At 56.6% G+C, this 18,097-nt stretch overlaps 1 protein-coding gene across 1 annotated transcript; it reads right to left on the minus strand.

Moving 5' to 3' along the window:
- Nucleotides 1–209: 209 nt before the first annotated feature.
- Nucleotides 210–17,547, minus strand: Foxn4 (forkhead box N4). Its single transcript, XM_006993947.3, has 9 exons — nucleotides 17,459–17,547; nucleotides 8,475–8,620; nucleotides 6,774–6,898; nucleotides 6,568–6,687; nucleotides 6,201–6,328; nucleotides 5,596–5,692; nucleotides 4,352–4,559; nucleotides 2,253–2,645; nucleotides 210–1,309 (listed from the first exon to the last, which is right to left on the minus strand). The coding sequence occupies exons 1-9, from the start codon at nucleotides 17,542–17,544 to the stop codon at nucleotides 1,053–1,055; spliced, it is 1,560 nt and encodes a 519-aa protein (XP_006994009.1). The 5' UTR covers nucleotides 17,545–17,547; the 3' UTR covers nucleotides 210–1,052.
- Nucleotides 17,548–18,097: the final 550 nt, after the last annotated feature.

An 18,097-nucleotide genomic window follows, 5' to 3' on the forward strand; every position in this document is an offset into this window, starting at 1 on the left:
CTGGTTCTTCGGAACATTTGGCCCTAGGGTGTGAACTTCCAGACGTGGGGTCAGACCAGCATCAAGGTGGAAAAGAGACCCGCCTGCTTGCAGAACCCTCGCTTGGAAAAACCAGTGGTGGAACAAGAGCACAATATTAGATACGGGCAGGAGAGGGCACCAATATTCCACGCCATACTGTTGTGAAGAGGGCTCAGGGCCGGAGGTTCTCGTCTTGTCACGAACATCCCAAACCTGGCACAGACAGGTCTCTGCCTTTTCTTCATCTTCTCAGCCCCACAGTTTGGGATCCCTTCCAAACTCACTGCTACGGCACCTCCCCTCCTGGGTGTCCCCAGGAGTAGGTGTGAGCCATGATTAAACACTGGGGGAAAGATCTGACCTAGTAGGAAAACGGCCAGGTGCTTCCCAGTAGCAAAAGTGCTTGTTCATTCTCTGAATGGCAGGGCTGCCGGGGATGCCTGAGCAGGCTGGAGATGTAACTCGGGGTCACTAGGGAGTCAGGATTGCTGAGTGGTGTGGAGTCTGCCCAGTCTCATTCCAGGGACCTCAGCTGGGGTCGCAATAAAAATAAATACATTTACACATGGTCCCAGTGGTCAGCACAGGAGACTCCAGGAGTGGTGGGCAGGAGCCCATGGCAGAGGTCAACTGTCTTACCTCCAAGGCAGGTCCAAGACTGGCCCAGGCCTTCTCCGGCCTCGGGCCACTCTCTGAGGCACAGGCAGAGGTTGCTTTCCTGGGAGAGCATGTGTGCTTAGAGCTTTCTCTCCTGGATCTCTTTGACACACTGCTGTGCCCCCAGGTGGGCCGCTGACCACCCAGTGCCTGCCAGGAGCCAGACCTCAACATGGCCATGCCCCTGTCTCAGGCTCTGCAGGAGAAGGTGGGGTGGGGTGCTTGACATCCCCCCATGCTTCTGACTTGGGTGCCCCGGAAGTGTCTGGTGGTGGCATGGGGGGAGCAGGGAGGAACTAAGCATTGGGACTTCCTCGTCCACCAGCGGCTGGAGACACTGTTGTGGCCACGGTGCCTTCCTCCAGACCGGCGGCCTAAAGCAGAGCTATGGCCTTATTCCCTGGAGGACCCAGGTACTGAGCAGAGGTGCCCATCGCCGGGGCCACGCTGTCTGGGGTTGAGTATGCAGCATAGAGACCTGTCACCTGCACATCAGGGAAGGTCTGGTCGCCGCCGCCAGAGGCGGGGGTCAGGCTTGGAGCCCCCAGGTCACAGCCCAGTGGGGAGTCTCCGAAGGCCCCCAGCGTCTCCAGGCTGAAGCTGTCCTCCTTCATCTCTTCCCAAAGGTTACCTTGCAAAGACAAAAGCACTGGAGGTGAGCTGGCTAAGGGCCAAATAGCCCCGAGTTCAAATCCCCTCTTTAGGGAACGAGGGCAAAGGTCGTGAGTGATGTCCGAAGCCGTGTGTTGTTAGGAAGAGCGGAGAGGAAGCAGAGTTCTAATCCTCGTCTTCCTCCCGCTGCTGTGCGTCCCTGGGAAAGCCACTTTAGTCTCTGAGCCACAGCGTAAGATGGAGATGCTCCCAACAGCCACCTCTCAGGGGAGGCCAGGGATAATGAATGGAAAGTATTTGGTTCTCACTGAGCAGCACCACCGATATTCAAGCCCAGAGGACAACACTGTTTCCCCTTCCAGGGAGGGGGGAGCAGGGACATGGCATGTGCCTTTAAGCTGTGACAGACCTATTGGCTGGCTCTCCCGCCACCCGGTCCTGTTCCCTACTGAGGGGCAGGACACAGGGCTGGAACCCAGCAGGCACATGCGTGTTAGGGGCTGGATGAGCTGGGAGCCTTCGCTGATGCACACAATACCTTGGTTGGTTCTTGGATGTCTATGCACTCATCTTCTTACCCTTGACCTACTGAAGGGGGGCACTGTGCCGCAGTGTGACTCCACCCCCCACCCCCCAACATCGCATGCATAACTTTGAAGCAACTGCTGAAGAAAAGTTTGAGATAGGAGGCTTAAATCCTAGATCTGCCCAGTGAGTAGCCAGGGGACCTAGGCTGGTGACTCGATTTCTCTTTGCTTCAGTGTCCTTATCAGCGGAATGAGGACCCGGGGTGGCAGGTGACGCCTAGGAAGTGCTTAGTTGGTATACAGCAGGTGCTAATTAAGTGTTTAGGAGGTGGGGTGGTGGTTATAGTGATGATGCTGGGGGGGTGCGGGCAGAGTGCTTCTGGGCTCCCATCTCCGCCCCTAACCCCGCCCAACCCCCCATGTCTTACACCTCACCCTGTAGAGCGAAGTCCATGATGCTGGGGTCCAGGGCATCCACCTCCGTATTCATGTCGGTGCTGATGTTGAGGAAGTCCCCAGGAGGCCTCCCCATGGCTGGCTGGGGGAGAGGCCCTGGGCTGAGATGGGGTAGGGCATGAAGTGGTGGGGTCTGAGCTGGTGCCGGGGAGTCTGGGTCCAGGTGTGTCTGGGGCTGGACCTGGTGGTGCAGGGGGATTGATTGCAGGGACAGGGTCATCAGTGGCTTTGGCGGGAGTTGGGAGGTGGCCAGGCAGCTGTGGACCATGGCCACTGTGGTGGCGTGAGTCGGCACGGTGGCCTCGGGCTCCCCTGGTTTGCCAGGACGCCGGCAGCTTTCCGGCCGGTCTGAGATGAGCTTGTCCAATTCCTCTGCAGACGAGTAGGAAATGTCACCCAGAAGTCCCTGCGGTCACCGGGCCCTAAGTCCCTGTGTACCACCCGTGAGAATGTAGCAACTGTCTTAGACTGTTTCCTCTTCTCTGAGATGGCATGATACATCCTGCACAGGGTTGCTATGGAGATGTGATGCCATCCCAAGCCATTAAAAGGCCTTCAAGGAATGGGAGTTGCCATGAACTCCTAACAGCACCCTCCCTCCCCCAGATAGGACCTTACAGCGCAGACCTGTGGCCCTAAGACTTTAGCTGAACTCTCACCAGCCCTTCAAGAGGGAGCTGAGGCAGGGACGAAGGTCCCACGAGAAAGCCAGGTCATTAATCTTTACAGAGACCTTCCCACTCTCTGTACAGAAACAACACTGAAAACCGTTGCTGAGGGCTAAGAGCTGGATCCCCTTCTACGAGAATGGAAAGAAGCAAAGCACAGACATCACTCTTTTCCAAAAAGTGTGCTTGTAGCCGGACAACGGTGGTACATGCCTTTAATCCCAGCACTCGGGAGGCAGAGGCAGGCAGATCTCTGAGTTCGAGGCCAGCCTGGTCTAGAGAGTGAGAACCAGGACAGGCACCAAAACCACAAAGAGAAACCCTGTCTCGAAAAAAAAAAGTGAGCGTGTGTACCCTAGAGCCCATGTCAAGATCAGAATCCAGTCTCAGGTGTGGGTCCTTGCCTTCCGGCTTTCTTGAGACAAGGTCTCCCAAGGTCAGCTCACCACCCTTCTCTATCACCCCACCTTGCCAAAGGATCGCTAGGATTACGGATGCGCACTGCCATGTCCGCTTTACCTGGGTTCTGGGGATCCAAACTCGGGAACGCACTGCAGTTACGTTCTTTTCCCACTCAGCCATCTCCCCAGCCCCGGGAATCACTCCTGTCTGGCTGTTGCCTTTGTCTCCCTGGATGCAGCACCATGCTGATACTGGACCATAAGGGGCCTAAGATCTAGCCGGGCCCCTTTAGAGATGAGAATCTAGAAGGCCAGATGACCGGCCCAGCATCTCACAGCAAGCTGAGACCAAGGTCCGGGAGCCCTGGGATGAGTGCCGTGCTGGGCCTCCCTGGTAGTTTCTGCCAAAGCCTTGCCCCTCTCACTCAGTGGAGCACCGCTGCCCGACCCCCACCCTGTCACCTGAACCTGGAGTCACCGCTTTGGCTAGACTATCTGGCCAGTGAGCGCCAGGGATCCTCCCATCTCTGCCTCCCCAGGACAGGGCTCACAGACACATGCTGCCATGGTCAGCTTTTACGTAAGATTCTCATTCTCTCTCTCTCTCTCTCTCTCTCTCTCTCTCTCTCTCTCTCTCTCTCTCTCTCCCACATGTGTGTGCCACAGCAGAGGCCAGGAAAACAAAAAAAATGCCGGATGCCCTGTATCTGGAGCTACAGACAGTTGTGAGCGGCCCAATGTGGATACTAAACCAAACTTCCATCCTCTGTAAGACCGGGAAGTGCTCTTAGCCACCCGGCTATCTCTCCAGCCCTCTGGTTATTTCCAGCACCCAGTCTGATACCATCCCAGAGCCGTGGAGTTAGAGATACAGGGATGGCGGATTCGACGGCGGCGTTTCACACATCTCACCAGGCCCCTGCACTTGCCAGCTTCTAGACAGGGGCAGGGAGCCCCGGGAGGCTGGGGAGGTGGCGGGCGCGTGTGAGCGGTGGGTCGGGGGGCTCACCCGGGTTGGCCATGCTGCGGCGGATGGCCGCGAGGTCCTTCCTCTTCCACTTATACATCTCCTCCTCCATCTTGTCGATGCGTGCCAGGTTCAGGGCCCACAGGCAGCCCTTGCGGGAGGAGCCGCTGGATTTGGTTTCCACCTTCTCGAAGCACTTGTTGAGTGACAGGTTGTGCCTTACTGAATTCTTCCAGCCATCGGGCGCCGTCTGTGGGGGGCACATGGAGGCCCGGTAGACTCCTCAGGTGATCCCCCCGCCCCGCTACCCTAGCAATTCTTTACCTGTCTGGGTACATTCAAACTCATGCCTCTCAGGGCAGGACACAGGGGATTCCATCCACAATACCAGCTGTGGTGAGGACAGGGAAGACTGGGGACTGAGGCATGCAAGAGGCCCTGCCCTGGGAGCTGCGGACCTGGAGTTGGACCCCAGCCCAGGGCTTCAGCAATGCCCCTTCTTCCTCTCCCACTGGGTTGGGATTAGGGGACACTGATGCTGAGGGCTATGTAGCTGCCCAGTAAGTTCAATGCAAATCACTTTCAAAGGCTCGCCGCTTCGTTGCTAGGCAACCGGACACTGGGACCCAGCTCACCCAACCCATGTGGTCCAGCATTTCTACTCGGGACACTGTCCAGCCCCAAGAGCCTGGGATCTGGGACTCCTAGCTGCCCGTTGTTCGTTGGGGTTTGAAGTTTACAGGGTGGCTATTGGCCAACCACGCTCCAGAGATGGACAGTTTTTCCTAAGTCCTTTTGAACCCCCCAGCGAAGGCTCCTGGTGAAGGTGCTTGGCATCCCGCTGTCTTGCTGAGTTTGTGCTGAATAACTAGGCTGGGCCCTCCACTCTCGACACCAAGGCGCATGGCGAGCTCCGCTTCATCCACCAGAACCCAGTTCAAAAGCCCCGTTCTCTCTCTCTTTTTTTTTTTGGCTTTTCGAGACAGGGTTTCTCTGTGCAGCTTTGCGCCTTTCCTGGGACTCGCTTGGTAGCCCAGGCTGGCCTCGAACTCACAGAGATCTGCCTGCCTCTGTCTCCTGAGTGCTGGGATTAAAGGCGTGCACCACCACCGCCCGGCACTCTGTTCTCTTTGTGACTTGCACCCATCCTTCCTACCAGGTATGATAAAACTGGGGGCCTAAGAGTGGGGCTCAGCGTGGTGTAGAGGAAGCCCTGGATCCTAGCAGGCCCGGGGAGAGAGGGGCTAGGGCTCCGGCACTCCCCCACCCTGCCTCAGAGCCCTCACCTTGAAGTAAGGGAAATGCTCCTTCATGAAGCTGTAGATCTCGCTCACAGGCAGGCTGCCCGTCTTGCTGCTCTTCAAGGCCATGGCGATCAGACAGCTGGGACCAGAGGTGGGGGCCACACACAGGCCTCAGGTGACAGCCTAAGGCCCCCTCTGCGGGCACCAGCCCCTCCACACTCCCAGTGTTAGCTTTTCCTCCGCACTTTCCCTGGGCCCGGGCCTGTCCCTTCCCTACCCTTCTCCCAGCCCAGACACTGCAGTGAGCTGAGAAATCACTCTTGCCCTTTGACCCCACTCCCATGGGCTTTTAGACTTCATCCCAGGTGCTCCCTCCCCGACCCCACCCCCAAAGCCCAAGGCACACCCCCCCCCCATTTCTGCGACTTTTTAATCAGAAGAAACAGGCTCACAGAGGCCAAGCCATCCAGCCCGTGAGGATGGAGAACCAGTCTGATCCGGGGTCAGCTGACCGCATGCCAATCCCTCCCAAGAGTGGGTCCCACCTGGGGGGGTTCCCTGGGGAGCCAGGTCACCTCTCCCATCTGCCTAAGGTACCCCGGTGGCAACCCCTGTGCGCCCCCTCCTCCCGGGTCGTCAGACCTCACCTGTAGGAGTAGATGGGTTTGGGGTAGTGTTTGGGGTGCAGCTCCTGAGATGGATGTGCGGTCATGTGGGCTTGTGGGTAGGAAGGCCGCGCTGCAAACGGGGCGCCATAGAGGCCTGCAGGAGGGCACTTCGCAGGAAGGGGCGGGGCCAGGCAGCAGAGAGAGAACGGAGGTGAGACGGAGCAGAGGTGACTTACAAACCCCAGCCCGGTTTCTAACTGCAGGGATTTCAACCCTGGAGATGCTCCAGGGTCCCCAGCAAGGCATGAATGGTGCCAGCGGCACAGGCATGGAGGGGATCTTATGCGTGCGAGCCTGGGGTGCAGGCGAGTGGATTCAGGAGAGTCTATCTCCGAGCCTGTGGTACCTGCTGGGACCCTGGAGGCAGAGGGAACTGGAGTGGGGTCGGAGGTGAGTACAGCTGTGGTATTTCCTGTGGGCCCGAGGATGACGGGCTTCCTATGGGGAACTGGTTCATCTGCTCAGCCTGGAGAGGATGAGACAGAAAGTCAGGGTGGGACAGACGCACGCACGCACGCACGCCGTCTTTCCCAGCCGTGTAGTGGCACTTACGCTGGCTCTGTGGCTGCCTATGGGGCCCAAACCCAGCATGCCTCTGGGGGCCATGGCAGCTTGGCCCCGGAGCAGGGGACGAGGGGTCGCACCCACACTCAGGTCGGCTGCCCCAGCCAAGGCACCTGCAGGAGGAAGGTACAGAGAAAGCTGGAAGTTTGCTGGAAATGGTGGCCACAGTGGGGGATGGGGGGTCACCCTCCACCCCAGGGCCAGACATGCAGCAAGCTCTTCCAAATCCCTTTTCTGGAATGTGGTGGTTAGCGGTGGGGTTCCTATAACCTGTGTCACCTGGCCAGCCTCAGGGTCCCCGTTTCTACTGACCCCTCACCTATTTACAAAGTTGTGACTGTTAAATGAGATGCTGCCAACCAAGCATTGAGCACATGATTGGGCACGTGATAAAATCCCAATTAATGTGAGCCAATAATGATGATGACAGACCACCTTGGCTCCTGTCCTTCATGGGCTAAAGCACCAATTTATTGTTCATTTCCTCAAAGGCTTAATGGCTCCTTGAGAGCTCTAGATTTAGATACAAGAGTATCCCCCTCTTCCTCCCCGAGCTCTGCTAGACTGCCCAAGATTAGCCCAAGAATAACAGATGTGCATCTGCTTCCAGTGCTGAGTCTGTGACAGACATTACTAATCCATCACAGAGTCTCATTGCACCACCTCTAATCAAGTAAAAGTGACCTGTAAAAGGCTGCTGGGCCCTGACTTATTTTACCATGTACCAAACCCTGACAGCTTTAAGATGCCTCCCGTATGGACCCCTGGCAATACCCTACAGATGAGGAATCTGAGTGGAGGGGCAGGAACAGCCCAGTGCTGCATAGTTGTCTTACAGGGCTCTAGATTAGAGTTAGAAAACTGACCAGTAGGCTGAACCTGGCCCATAGCCTGGTTTGTCAATAAAGTTTTATTGGCATATACTTATTTGTTTACATATAGTCTGTGGCTAGGTTTTCACCATCAACGTCTATACTGAATAGCTTCGACGTATATACTTTATGAATTAAAAAGTTTAAAACAATCTATTTCTAGCAAAGGTACGGCAGAGCGTGCCTGTAATTCCAGCACTCGGGAGGCCGGGATAGGAGGATCTGGAGTTCATAGCCAGCCTGGGATATTTAGGGAGACCCTGTCTCAAAAGTAAATATTTCCTGGTCCTTCATGGAAGACGGGCATCAGCGGCCGCTTGCTGTGCACAGTGCTCAAGAAAAATTTGCCCACAGAGCCATCCTGCCAGACCCTGTTCTCACGCGGCAGTGGCTTTTCTGCCGCTCTCCATCAACGCTGTCTTCAGTCTACTTTCTTTGATTACAACTCTCTGTCATTTACAGAGCACCTCACCTACTAGGTGCCAAGATTCTCTCAGAATCTTCTAGAACAGAGGGCAGTACCCTTGTTTCCTAAAGGGCCGGACAGCAAAGGCTTTAGGCCTTCAGAAAATCTAAAGCCCACTTCAGCACTTGCAAGGCCAGGCCTCGGCTTGCATTTGGCCCCTCACAAGTCTGTTAAAGTGTGAGACATGCCATTGTCATACCACTAAGGAAATGTGGACCTGCTCCCAGAAAGACAGGATTCTCCCCATTTTACAGAGATGCACAGAGAGATCAGAGAGACAGAGGGACCTCTCTGGGGCCACTCATCAGGCTAGTGGCAGGCCCAGGGGTCCCCTCCTCCCCTTGAGCCTACCTGGGTGTGGACGCAGCACACTGGGGCCACCCAGCTCTGTCCGCCCGCTGGCCATCTGCTGCAGCCGAGGCACGTCCACGGCTGTGAGCCAAGACAGCGACTGAAGGTCCCCGGGGAGGTCATCGTCACCCATGGGAGGCAGGAGCCTGTTCCAAACACCAAAACCTCAAAATCCAGAACTTACTGAGTACCTCCCTCCTGCCACAGTGGAACACTCCACACCTTGGATCATTTGAGGGGGTCACCGTCCGAATGTGGGTACAATGAAAACAGTGCTGGCCATGTGAGACAGGCACCGGTGAATTCCATCTCTTGTCTCCGGTCCCTCAGCAAAGATGGCTCCACAAGCCACCAAATTGAAATTTAAAACACTTCCGGTCCCAAACACTTGGAATAAGCTATGTGCATATGTAAAAGGGGTTTTACATATGGTAAACTGAGGTTCATCACAATGAGTCCCTTGGTCAAGGTCAAGTGTTGTGACCCAGGCAGCTCCTGGAGCACCATGAGGCCTACAGTCATTTGCAGGCTGACAAAGACATGCATGGAGTACACATATCACTTTCTGTAGAAAGAAGCCAAGAAGCCGCCGGGCGGTGGTGGCGCACACCTTCAATCCGAGCACTCAGGAGGCAGAGGCATGCGGATCTCTGTGAGTTCGAGGCCAGCCTGGGCTACCAAGGGAGTTCTAGGAAAGGCCAAAGCTACACAGAGAAACCCTGTCTCGAAAAACAAAACAAAAAAAAGAAAAAGAAAGAAGCCGTGTCAGGCAGGATGACTCTGATAACCCTGAAGTCCCATGTGCTATGTGGCCAACAGCTTTGTGGTGGCATCTTGTGTGTGCTGTGCTGGGATGCCCGTACCACACCCCAGCCCGATCTCCTCAGTACCAAGAGCTGTCTGCTCTGTGGCCAAGAGACCACAACCTACATCCTGCCCTCGAGTTCAAACCAACGTGAGACGGGTCTCGGGAAGAGTGGAGGGCGGGGGGACCCGTACCCTAGAACCACAGCCTCTAGGTTCCTCCCGCATCTGTGGGGGGTTCCTATGTGGCCCACTGGCCAGTCATTCCTTTGCTGACATTCCTGTTACCTCCAAGCTCACTCTCTCCCTTCCCATCTCTGCCCCCTTGTGTTCCAGAGCCACAGTTAGTGTTGCCATGACCACACTGCTCAGTTGTCACAGGCCTGGGCCCGCAGCCCATGAAGCTGCTGTCAGGTGACCCTCGGCTGCCTTGGCCATTGGTTGCCTCATAGGAAAACAGGGCCTGGAAATCATTTGAAAACCGGCCGGTCCATGTCAGTGGCAACAGTTGGCCCGGCTGCCGTCCCCTGGTGGCCCATTGTGCCACCAACGACTGTTGCCCCTGCGGCACGTGGCCCCCATTGTTCCGAGTCTCGATGCTATTGTTTCTGTGGTTTCCCGACCGCCACCCCTTTGGCCGGCTCATAACTCATCTATCTGACTGACAGTCCTGGCCCCGGCCTGAGCCATGCCATCTGTCCCCTAGGCCCCCAGAGACTACGCTGTAAAGGGAGGGGCTGACCCTACTCTCTTGTCTTCACCCCAGAGCCAGCCAGCCTCCCAGGGAAGCCTGGGAGAGTCCCATGCCTTCCCGATCACCCATGCCGCTCTGCTTAGGACTGGGCGGGGGGAGGGAGAGGCACGTTCCGACTTTCAGATTTCATAAGGCAGGAACTCTGCAAGGCTCCAGGACACCGACCTGGTCTAGACCCTGCCAGGGGTGAATCCAAGAAGCAGCATGCACAGTTGGCAGAGCCTCAAGCTTGGGATTCTCATCCTGGTTTCCCTTAAGTCACCTGCTTAACCTCTCTGTGCCTCGGCTTTTCACCTGTAAATCACAGACAACTGTCCTTGTCACGGGACGTCATGAGCGTCCAGCCTGTGAAACCCTGAACAGCACCTGGTTCCCAACACATGCACTGTGACCATTTCTTCACGGGGACACCCTTGAAGTCCGGCCCTGTGCTGTCCCCATTTTACATATAGAGAAACTGAGTCCCTGGGCTGTCTGTCCCTGGGTCGTGAGCTGTTTCCGGTGAAGACTCCTGGAAACGATTCTCATAGGTGCTTCACCGGAGGGGAGCAGGTGTGGGTTGGGGTAGTGCTGTCCTGGTGGTGGCCTCATTTCCCTGCATTCTTTTGCCACTACAGTGTGCCCAGCTGCCAACAGCTCAGCACAGCCAAACACAGCCTGGGCCCTCACTTCCGCCTTTGCCGTTCCCCGAGACCATCCTAACTGCCTTCTGGGTATCTCACCCAGGATGTCCCTCCCAGGTCCCTCCCAGGTCCCCTGACTGTGCTCTAAACTGGTTCAGGGAAGCCCTGTCACACACAGGGAGACACACCATGGTCCCAGTCTCAACCAGGACAGGGCGGGATCATTAGGGCTCCCGGCTCCTCTCGGAGGATTCTTCTGTCTGTGGCCCGCCACATTGCCCGTGCCTCAGCTCGGTGGTGCTCCCCGCTGCTCCTCTGTCCTCCCGGGGCTCACTCAGGACCCGGACCCTGTGAGCATCCAGTGCAGCCTTTCTGTTCCCACATGGCTGGTTGAAAGAGGCCGAGAGCCCAGGTCACTGACTCCAAGACAGACGTGGGAGTGTCAGTCGGGTCTGGCTCCGCTAGGCTGCCCTCCGCCCCCATGAATTCCTCGTCTCTGAGCACCGGGGAGCTACAGAGAGCAGAACAGCTTACTTTACAGATGGGGAAACTGAGGCTAGCACGGTAAAAGTCCCTTTGCATGCAACTGCGGTGACAAGGACTTAAATCTGGTCTCTGCTGTACTTGTCCTTTTCATCAGATGAGACCGTCTGCAGTCACCTTTTGGTACAAGCTGGGCCCTGTTCTCCATTCTTGGGGGTTTGGTATTCGTCTTAGGGGTCTGTGACACCCCCGTTGCCTCAGGCATTCGAAAGGCCATCCGCTCCTTCCTTCTCCCAACCCCTAGCCAGAATGTCTGTCTTCGTGCACCAGCCCTGCTCAGCCCAGCCAACCCTGCTGCGCTCCCTCGATGGAGCACTGTGGGAGGAGTCCACTAGCTCCAAACCCTGTCCCCTCCTCTCTTCATCACACAGGGACCAGGGACAGATGCATGGGAGGACAAAGGGGAACGGACTGTCCTCACTGTGCAGCCGAGGAGCACATGGGGTACCATTCCTCACAGCTGCACAGGGCCCTCCAGATTTCCTCGCCAACCCCCATAGAAGGCACCCCTGCCCAGCCTCGCTTCCTCCCAGGGCTTCAAGGAGTGTAAACTGGGGGTCCAGGACGTCGCTATAGGAGAGACTCCTGATTTGGGGAACTACTCGGGCTTCCTGCCACCAGCCCTTAGGAGAACACTTAATCCCTAGCCTCGGTTTCCCCGAACTGTAAAGTGGGTGTGGATGAGAATAACGGCACAGAGCTGGTCTGTAAGGGTGGCGGAGAGGCGGTTTGGGAATCTCTCCTGCCATCGTGAGGGCGTTCGCAGGCCACTGAGAGAGGAGTCCGAGAGAAAGCATCCGTGGCAGCTCAGAGTAACTCTTCCCTCTCCTGGACGAAGATGGGAGGAGACAGTGAGAGCCTGTCCACTGTCTCCCCTGTTTCTCAGTGAGGAGAAACCCTGGGGTCACCTTGTCCCTGATGCCCACATGCCTGCCAGTTCCAGGGGGGCAGAAAAAAAGTCACCCAAGACCAGCTCTTCCCACCCGCGCCCCTCTGCCACTCTCCTCTCTGGGAGTCTCTGTCCCTGTGATTGACAGGCTCGGGGATGAAGTCCTGGCCTCACCCTTCCTGTTGGGTGAAGTCACGTGCTTCTGAACCTTTCTAAGCCTCAGTTTGCACATCTGCATAATGGGGATGACAGCCTTAGAGGCAAAGCGTCCTTCCTTTCTTCCCCCCAGCCCTGACGGGGCAGCCAGGGCTCTATATCCTACTGACCCATCTCGTTCCCACATGATCACCATCCGCCACCTGACTACCCATACACCTGCTGCCAGCTGGCCGTCACTGCACCTGGGCACGGGACTCGGGCACCTGCAGTTAATGCTCAGCCCGTGTTCCCTCTTACATTTGGCGGACTCCCCCTTATCTTGTCCTGTGGGGTTGAGTCACCCTCTGGCTGGCTGACCTCACTCTGACCCGGGAGCAGTGTGTGATGGGCCCCGACGCTGCAGGGACACTGAGTCACTGGGTAGGGTGGATGTCACTGCCACGGCCTCCAGTGTCTCCGCCGTGTTGCTGTGTTTTCTGTGGGGGACCCCATGCCTTTTGTTTGCTCACAGTGTGTGTAACCCGACCTCCCTGCCAGGCACCCACTTCCCTGATCCCCCCGAAGTCAGTCCTACAAACCTATGTTCTCTTGAGCCCTGCTAGAGTCCCCAGGTAAGGCAGGCAACACCCAGGTTTCTGGGGACCCTGAGGGTCTGGAGGGGTGAGAAGGTTAAGACAGGAGCTGAGCCGCCTCCTGTGTGCTCCCACTACTGAAGCAAGGGACATTGTCTCCTCTACAGGAAGAGCCGCAGAGCCCAGGACAGGTCTCTGCACACTGTAGGCACTCTACGTAAATGCAGCCCACCTTCCAGATGCTCAGCTCCTACTCCCTTGGGGCCAGACCCAGGTATCCCCCCATGGCAACAGCTCACCTTGATCTCACAGCCTCACCCCCACCCTCCTGGGCTGTGGCTGGTGAGAAACTGTTACATCTGCCCAAACGGTCCTCCTCTCCAGTCTCCAGGGTTAAGCTTGGGAGGGTCAGGTTTACCCAGCTAACATACCTTTTGTGACAGCCTTCAGAACAGTTGGCAGAAAGAAAGAAAATTAAATGCTACTTAGCATGCTCAAAGATTCCCTGGAAGACAAGGGTGGGTACTATGGTATCATGTGATTTGGGGGGAGAAGGGGCTAGTTTTCCCCTCTAGAAGAATAGCTGACTTGGTGTGCATATGTGCGTGCGTGCGTGCGTGCGTGCGTGCGTGTACACACACATGTGTATGTGTTTGGAAAGGTAGCATGATTGGACTTCAGCAAGGCTACTTCTCTTCCTTGTTTATACAGTAGCCGGGCTGCTATTCAATACACGACCTTGAGGGTGGAGTTCGTAGATGTTGAGATGTTAATGTCCCCTGCAAGTCTACCTAGGGAGTTACGGCTAGTGGGTGGTGCCTCCCCTTATGGGGTTCAAGGGTCCACACCCACACACAGCAGGGGACTCTTGCACAGTTGACCATCACTATGAAGTATTTTGTCTGCTCACCCATCCAGTCAACACTCTCTGTCCTTTGAAGAAAACCACTGTGTGTGTCTGTGGGGGGGGGGGGGGAGCACTTCCAGTGCCTGGATCGCCTACTTTTTTAGGGCAGACCCTGACATTTTGGGATGTCAGTGATCAGGGCAAGGACTCTCCATGGAGCACCATGAGTGGGTGTGGGCCTGAGAACACACCAGCGCGTCTTCCTTGTTCATCTCCCACTCAGCGGAGGGAAGGTGCTGGGTCTGACCTCTGACCTCTCTGAACTAAGTTCCAAAGGTTGAGGCGTCTGCTCAGGGTTTTTTCCCTCCGTCCTCTCCATGAATATAAGCCCGTGGACAAGTGCTGCTGTCTGTCCCTAGTTTTCTTGTCTGTAGTTGGAGACGAAGCCAGGGTCATCGCTATGGGGATACCATGAGGAAGAGTGCACTTGCTGGGACTGGGAAAGCACCTAGCACCTAGTACCCAGTAGGTACTTAAGAACTCTGTTCCTCAGCATTCTGGGAGTGGACTTCCCTCCCACCCTTGGAGCTAAGAAGAAACCGGCTAGAGCTAGCGAGGCTCAAGGCTGCTGAGGGACGGAGCTGCACTCCGGCTGCTAGGAAGAGAGACTAGTGAGGGACGGCTGGCTGTCTAGACCTCCACCACTGACCCCTGACAGCTGCCCCAGAACTGGGCCGTTGGCTGCAGCCAGCAACGCCCTCCCCTCCCGGAATGTGGGCATTGAAAGTTAACTAACGGCCAATCAGCCCCAGGGGGACGGAGCACCAGGCAGCTGCTTGTGGTCTGCATGAAGGCCCCCCCCCCCCCAGGTGTCTGGATTCACAGCCTGGGAGATCCAATCCATGGAGCAGTCCCTGGAGACACAGGAGCCCACATGAGAAGCCCATAAACTTCTCCTGGGCTATTATTTAGGCAGAAAAATGGGAGTTGTTGGAAGCAAAGGCTCCCGGCGCAGAGTAATTAGAAAATGTCCCTGCCAGGAGCAAGCGCTGTCCCAAGCTGGCTCACTGCCTTGCTGGCCTGCAGCAGGCACAACGCCCCCCCACCCCCCTCAACAGCAGCCTGCTGATTGGTTCTCAGGTTCCATTTTGCAAAAGGATCAGAGAGGGCAGTAACTTGTCTGGGGGACAGGGGTGTCACACGGTGGGGAGGTAGTATGTTCTTTACTAGTGGCGTAGGGGGAGTTTAGGCGCACAGTGCTCACGGGGTGTGTGACAACTTCAGGTCTGAGACCCCACGTGGCCTGTCACTCCCACACCATCTTACTAAAGCATTTCACCCTGGCCGATCCCTCGAGTCATTCCCTTACCGGATGGGCACAGGCACGCTGCCCTCACGGGGTGGTTTGGGGACAGCTGGTCACCACTGATGCTGTGACTCTGCTGCAGAAGAGGTGACAGCCTGAACCTCAGCCATTGCGGTGAAGGTTAAGGTGTCCTGCCATTTGGATGCACTAGCTGTCCCGGGGGGAGGGAGGGGGGGCGGGGGCGGGGGAATGAACAACCGCAGGTGGGAAGGGTGTGCCGGGCTGGGTCCGGGAACCTCTGGATCAGAGCTGACAGTCCCCATTTGCCAGCTGGTCAGTGAGTGGACTACACCAGCCATCCGCCACCATGGGAGCTCTGTCTGTCTGTCTGTCTTCCCCTGGACTTAGAGCTGGGCAGTGCACAGTGCTGCAGACAGTTTCTGGGTTGCGCTGGCCTGGATGTGAAGCCCCAGCCTCAAAGGAGCTCCATTAGGCGGCCTGTGTGCATCCCGACTCAGGGATCCCATCTCCACACTCCCCGAGGGCCCTCTGTGGTTCTGGCGCCCACGCATTCCAGCACGGCCAGGTTGGAAGCAGCGATAACTAGTTAAGCATTCCGAGCTCTGCAAGCTTTACCGCTCATCCTTGTGGCAGCCTAATTATGCCCCATTTAAATTTTTAATTTTCTTTTTTTTATTATCTGGGGGAACATTCATAGCCCAGCACGCATGTGGAGGTCAGAGGGCAACTCTCTCCTTCCACCTTTTCCGTGGGTTCCGTGGCCCAAACTCGGTTCACTAGCTTGCACCACAGGCACCTTTATCGACGACGGCGACGGAGCCATCTCCCTGACACCCCAGTCCTGCTCACTTTAAAGCCAGGAATCTGAAGACAGGGGACCCGTCCGTCTATGGGAACTGGCATATGTCTGACTGACAGTCTTTGTTCCTCCTGCTCTCTTCCCTGACCCTTCTGCGACTCCATGGAGGTGCAATCAGAAGCCATGCCTTTGAGCTCTTACATCCAGCCCCGCGGAGAACAGACCCTCGAGGTCTTCCCCCTTGGAGAGCAATGGCAGAGCTGTCTGGGTTTGTGCCGGGCCGGCTGGGTGTCTTGTTAATTTTACAGTAGTTTCTACTGTCCATTCATTGTCTTAAGCCAATGAGGGCTCAGAGGTGATGTGCCCAGGAGCGTCATACCACGGGCAAGTGGCCGAGCCAGAGAGGGCTGGCTGGTTGCCATAGCAACCCCATGCTGCAGGTGCCCGATTGTACAGATGAAGAAACTGAGGTTTAGAAAGTGCCAGAGAAGCCGGGTTTACCCAAGCCAGAGATGCTCGCACAGGCCCCCACTCATGATTATTTACCTCTAATAGCAAGAAGGAAGTCCGGGGGGTGGGGGGGGAGGTCCTAGGCTGTGTGATGCTGGCCTCAGTCCTCTGCCCTGAGTGGTGGGCTCAGCAGAGGCTGGGAATGATGGGTACAGGAACTGCCTTTGCACCTGGGTCAGGTGCTGCGCGCGCGCGCACACACACACACACACACACACACACACACACACAGCCGTTTGAATCCTTGGCCTCCTTTGTGTCCAGAAGCAGCCCTTCTAATTGGAGGCTGCTTGGCGCCTCAGCAGTGGTCCCCCGGCCCAGACAGCCCCTGGGTAAACAGGGTTGATCTGAGGTGACAGCCTGCCTTCCCAGGGTAACCCCCAGCCTGCCCCGCTGCTCCACCGAGGCATGGGGTTGGCTTTAGGGCCCTGGGAACCAGGTCAGGCTACCCCATCTCAAGGAGGAGAGGCTCTCCCAGAGCACCCTGGCCGTTCCTCCTCCTCCTCCTCCTCCTCCCTCCCTCCCTCCCTCCCAAAGGCTGTGCGCACTTGACTGAGCTCCTCTCTGGGCCTTGGTTCTCTCACCTGTAAAGAAGGTTTTGGGTTTTTTTTTTTGGGGGGGGGGCTGAATTTCCAACGCCTTTCCCACAAAGGGGCAAGGCTCGTCATTCCCCCCCACCCTCACCTGAATTTTGATTCTGTTTCGAAAGCCGTTTTGACTTGGGCCCCACTTTCCATCCAGTTGGCCCACAGAGCTCCAAAGAGAACCTGCCACCATCTAATTCAACAGCATCATTCATTTACATGAGGAGAAAACAAGGCCCGGCGGCGGCGGGGGCGATGGGCTGGCTAAAGGTCACACACAGCACAGCACGGCTAAGAACTCATGAGTCCCGACCTACAACCTCCCAACACCCACGGAGGGTGGAAACCAGTTTTTTTCCAGAACGCTTTTGGGGTGGGGGGACATTTTTTAGAGCCCCTGCTGGGGTCACTGGGTGGGAAGCTGCTGCTGACCCCAGGCTGCCCACAGTCGAACCCAGGAGAGACTCTCCCTTAGAGGGGACGCGCCCGAGCAGAGGGAGCCACTCTGAAGTTGAGACTTTCTCCCATCCAGGCTGCAGGCGCCTCAGCCACCACACAGACGGGGCCCCTCACCTGAATTCCTGCGGAGAGCGGTGGTGACTGAGCCCCGAACTTCTGATCATTCCTGACATTTTGGGTGGGATGTCACTTTCTATCATCTCCTTAGATGGGGGGAAAAAGATACAACAAAGTTCCCATTAGCACCGATGTGGGCAGGGCAGAGACCCACAGTTTCCCACAGTCGGAAAGCGACTCACAAAGTCACAATCCCGGGAAAATCCTACAGGAATTTAAGAGCCAAGTGAGGAGAATGGGTGAAATTCCAAGTTCTTTCAAATTCAAGGGGGAGGAGGAGGGGGACGGGGACAGGGGAGGGGGAGGGAGAGCTCCTAAATGGAAACGCAGAGCTTTGGAAAGCCTTGGCAAAACCGAAGAACACCCAAGAACTCCGTTTCCTTCCAAGCCCCATTCTCCACCGCTATTCAGCTATGATCAGCTTGAAAATGAGATCATCAGGAAAGTGGGACTTGATGGACCCGGGGAACCATCCGCGGGGCTCCCGCCTTGGAGGAGACTCCAGACGCGGGTGCTGGGAAACCAGTCCACGCACCACGCCATCCACCCGGCCACCCACAAACACGGCATGCAATGAGATTCCCGGGGCGTCCCTTAGTCCGCCAAGCCAGGCCTGAAACAGGCGTGGGCAGCTTC

This window comes from Peromyscus maniculatus, chromosome 23 (genome assembly GCF_049852395.1).
Source record: "Peromyscus maniculatus bairdii isolate BWxNUB_F1_BW_parent chromosome 23, HU_Pman_BW_mat_3.1, whole genome shotgun sequence".
NCBI lineage: Eukaryota > Metazoa > Chordata > Mammalia > Rodentia > Cricetidae > Peromyscus > Peromyscus maniculatus.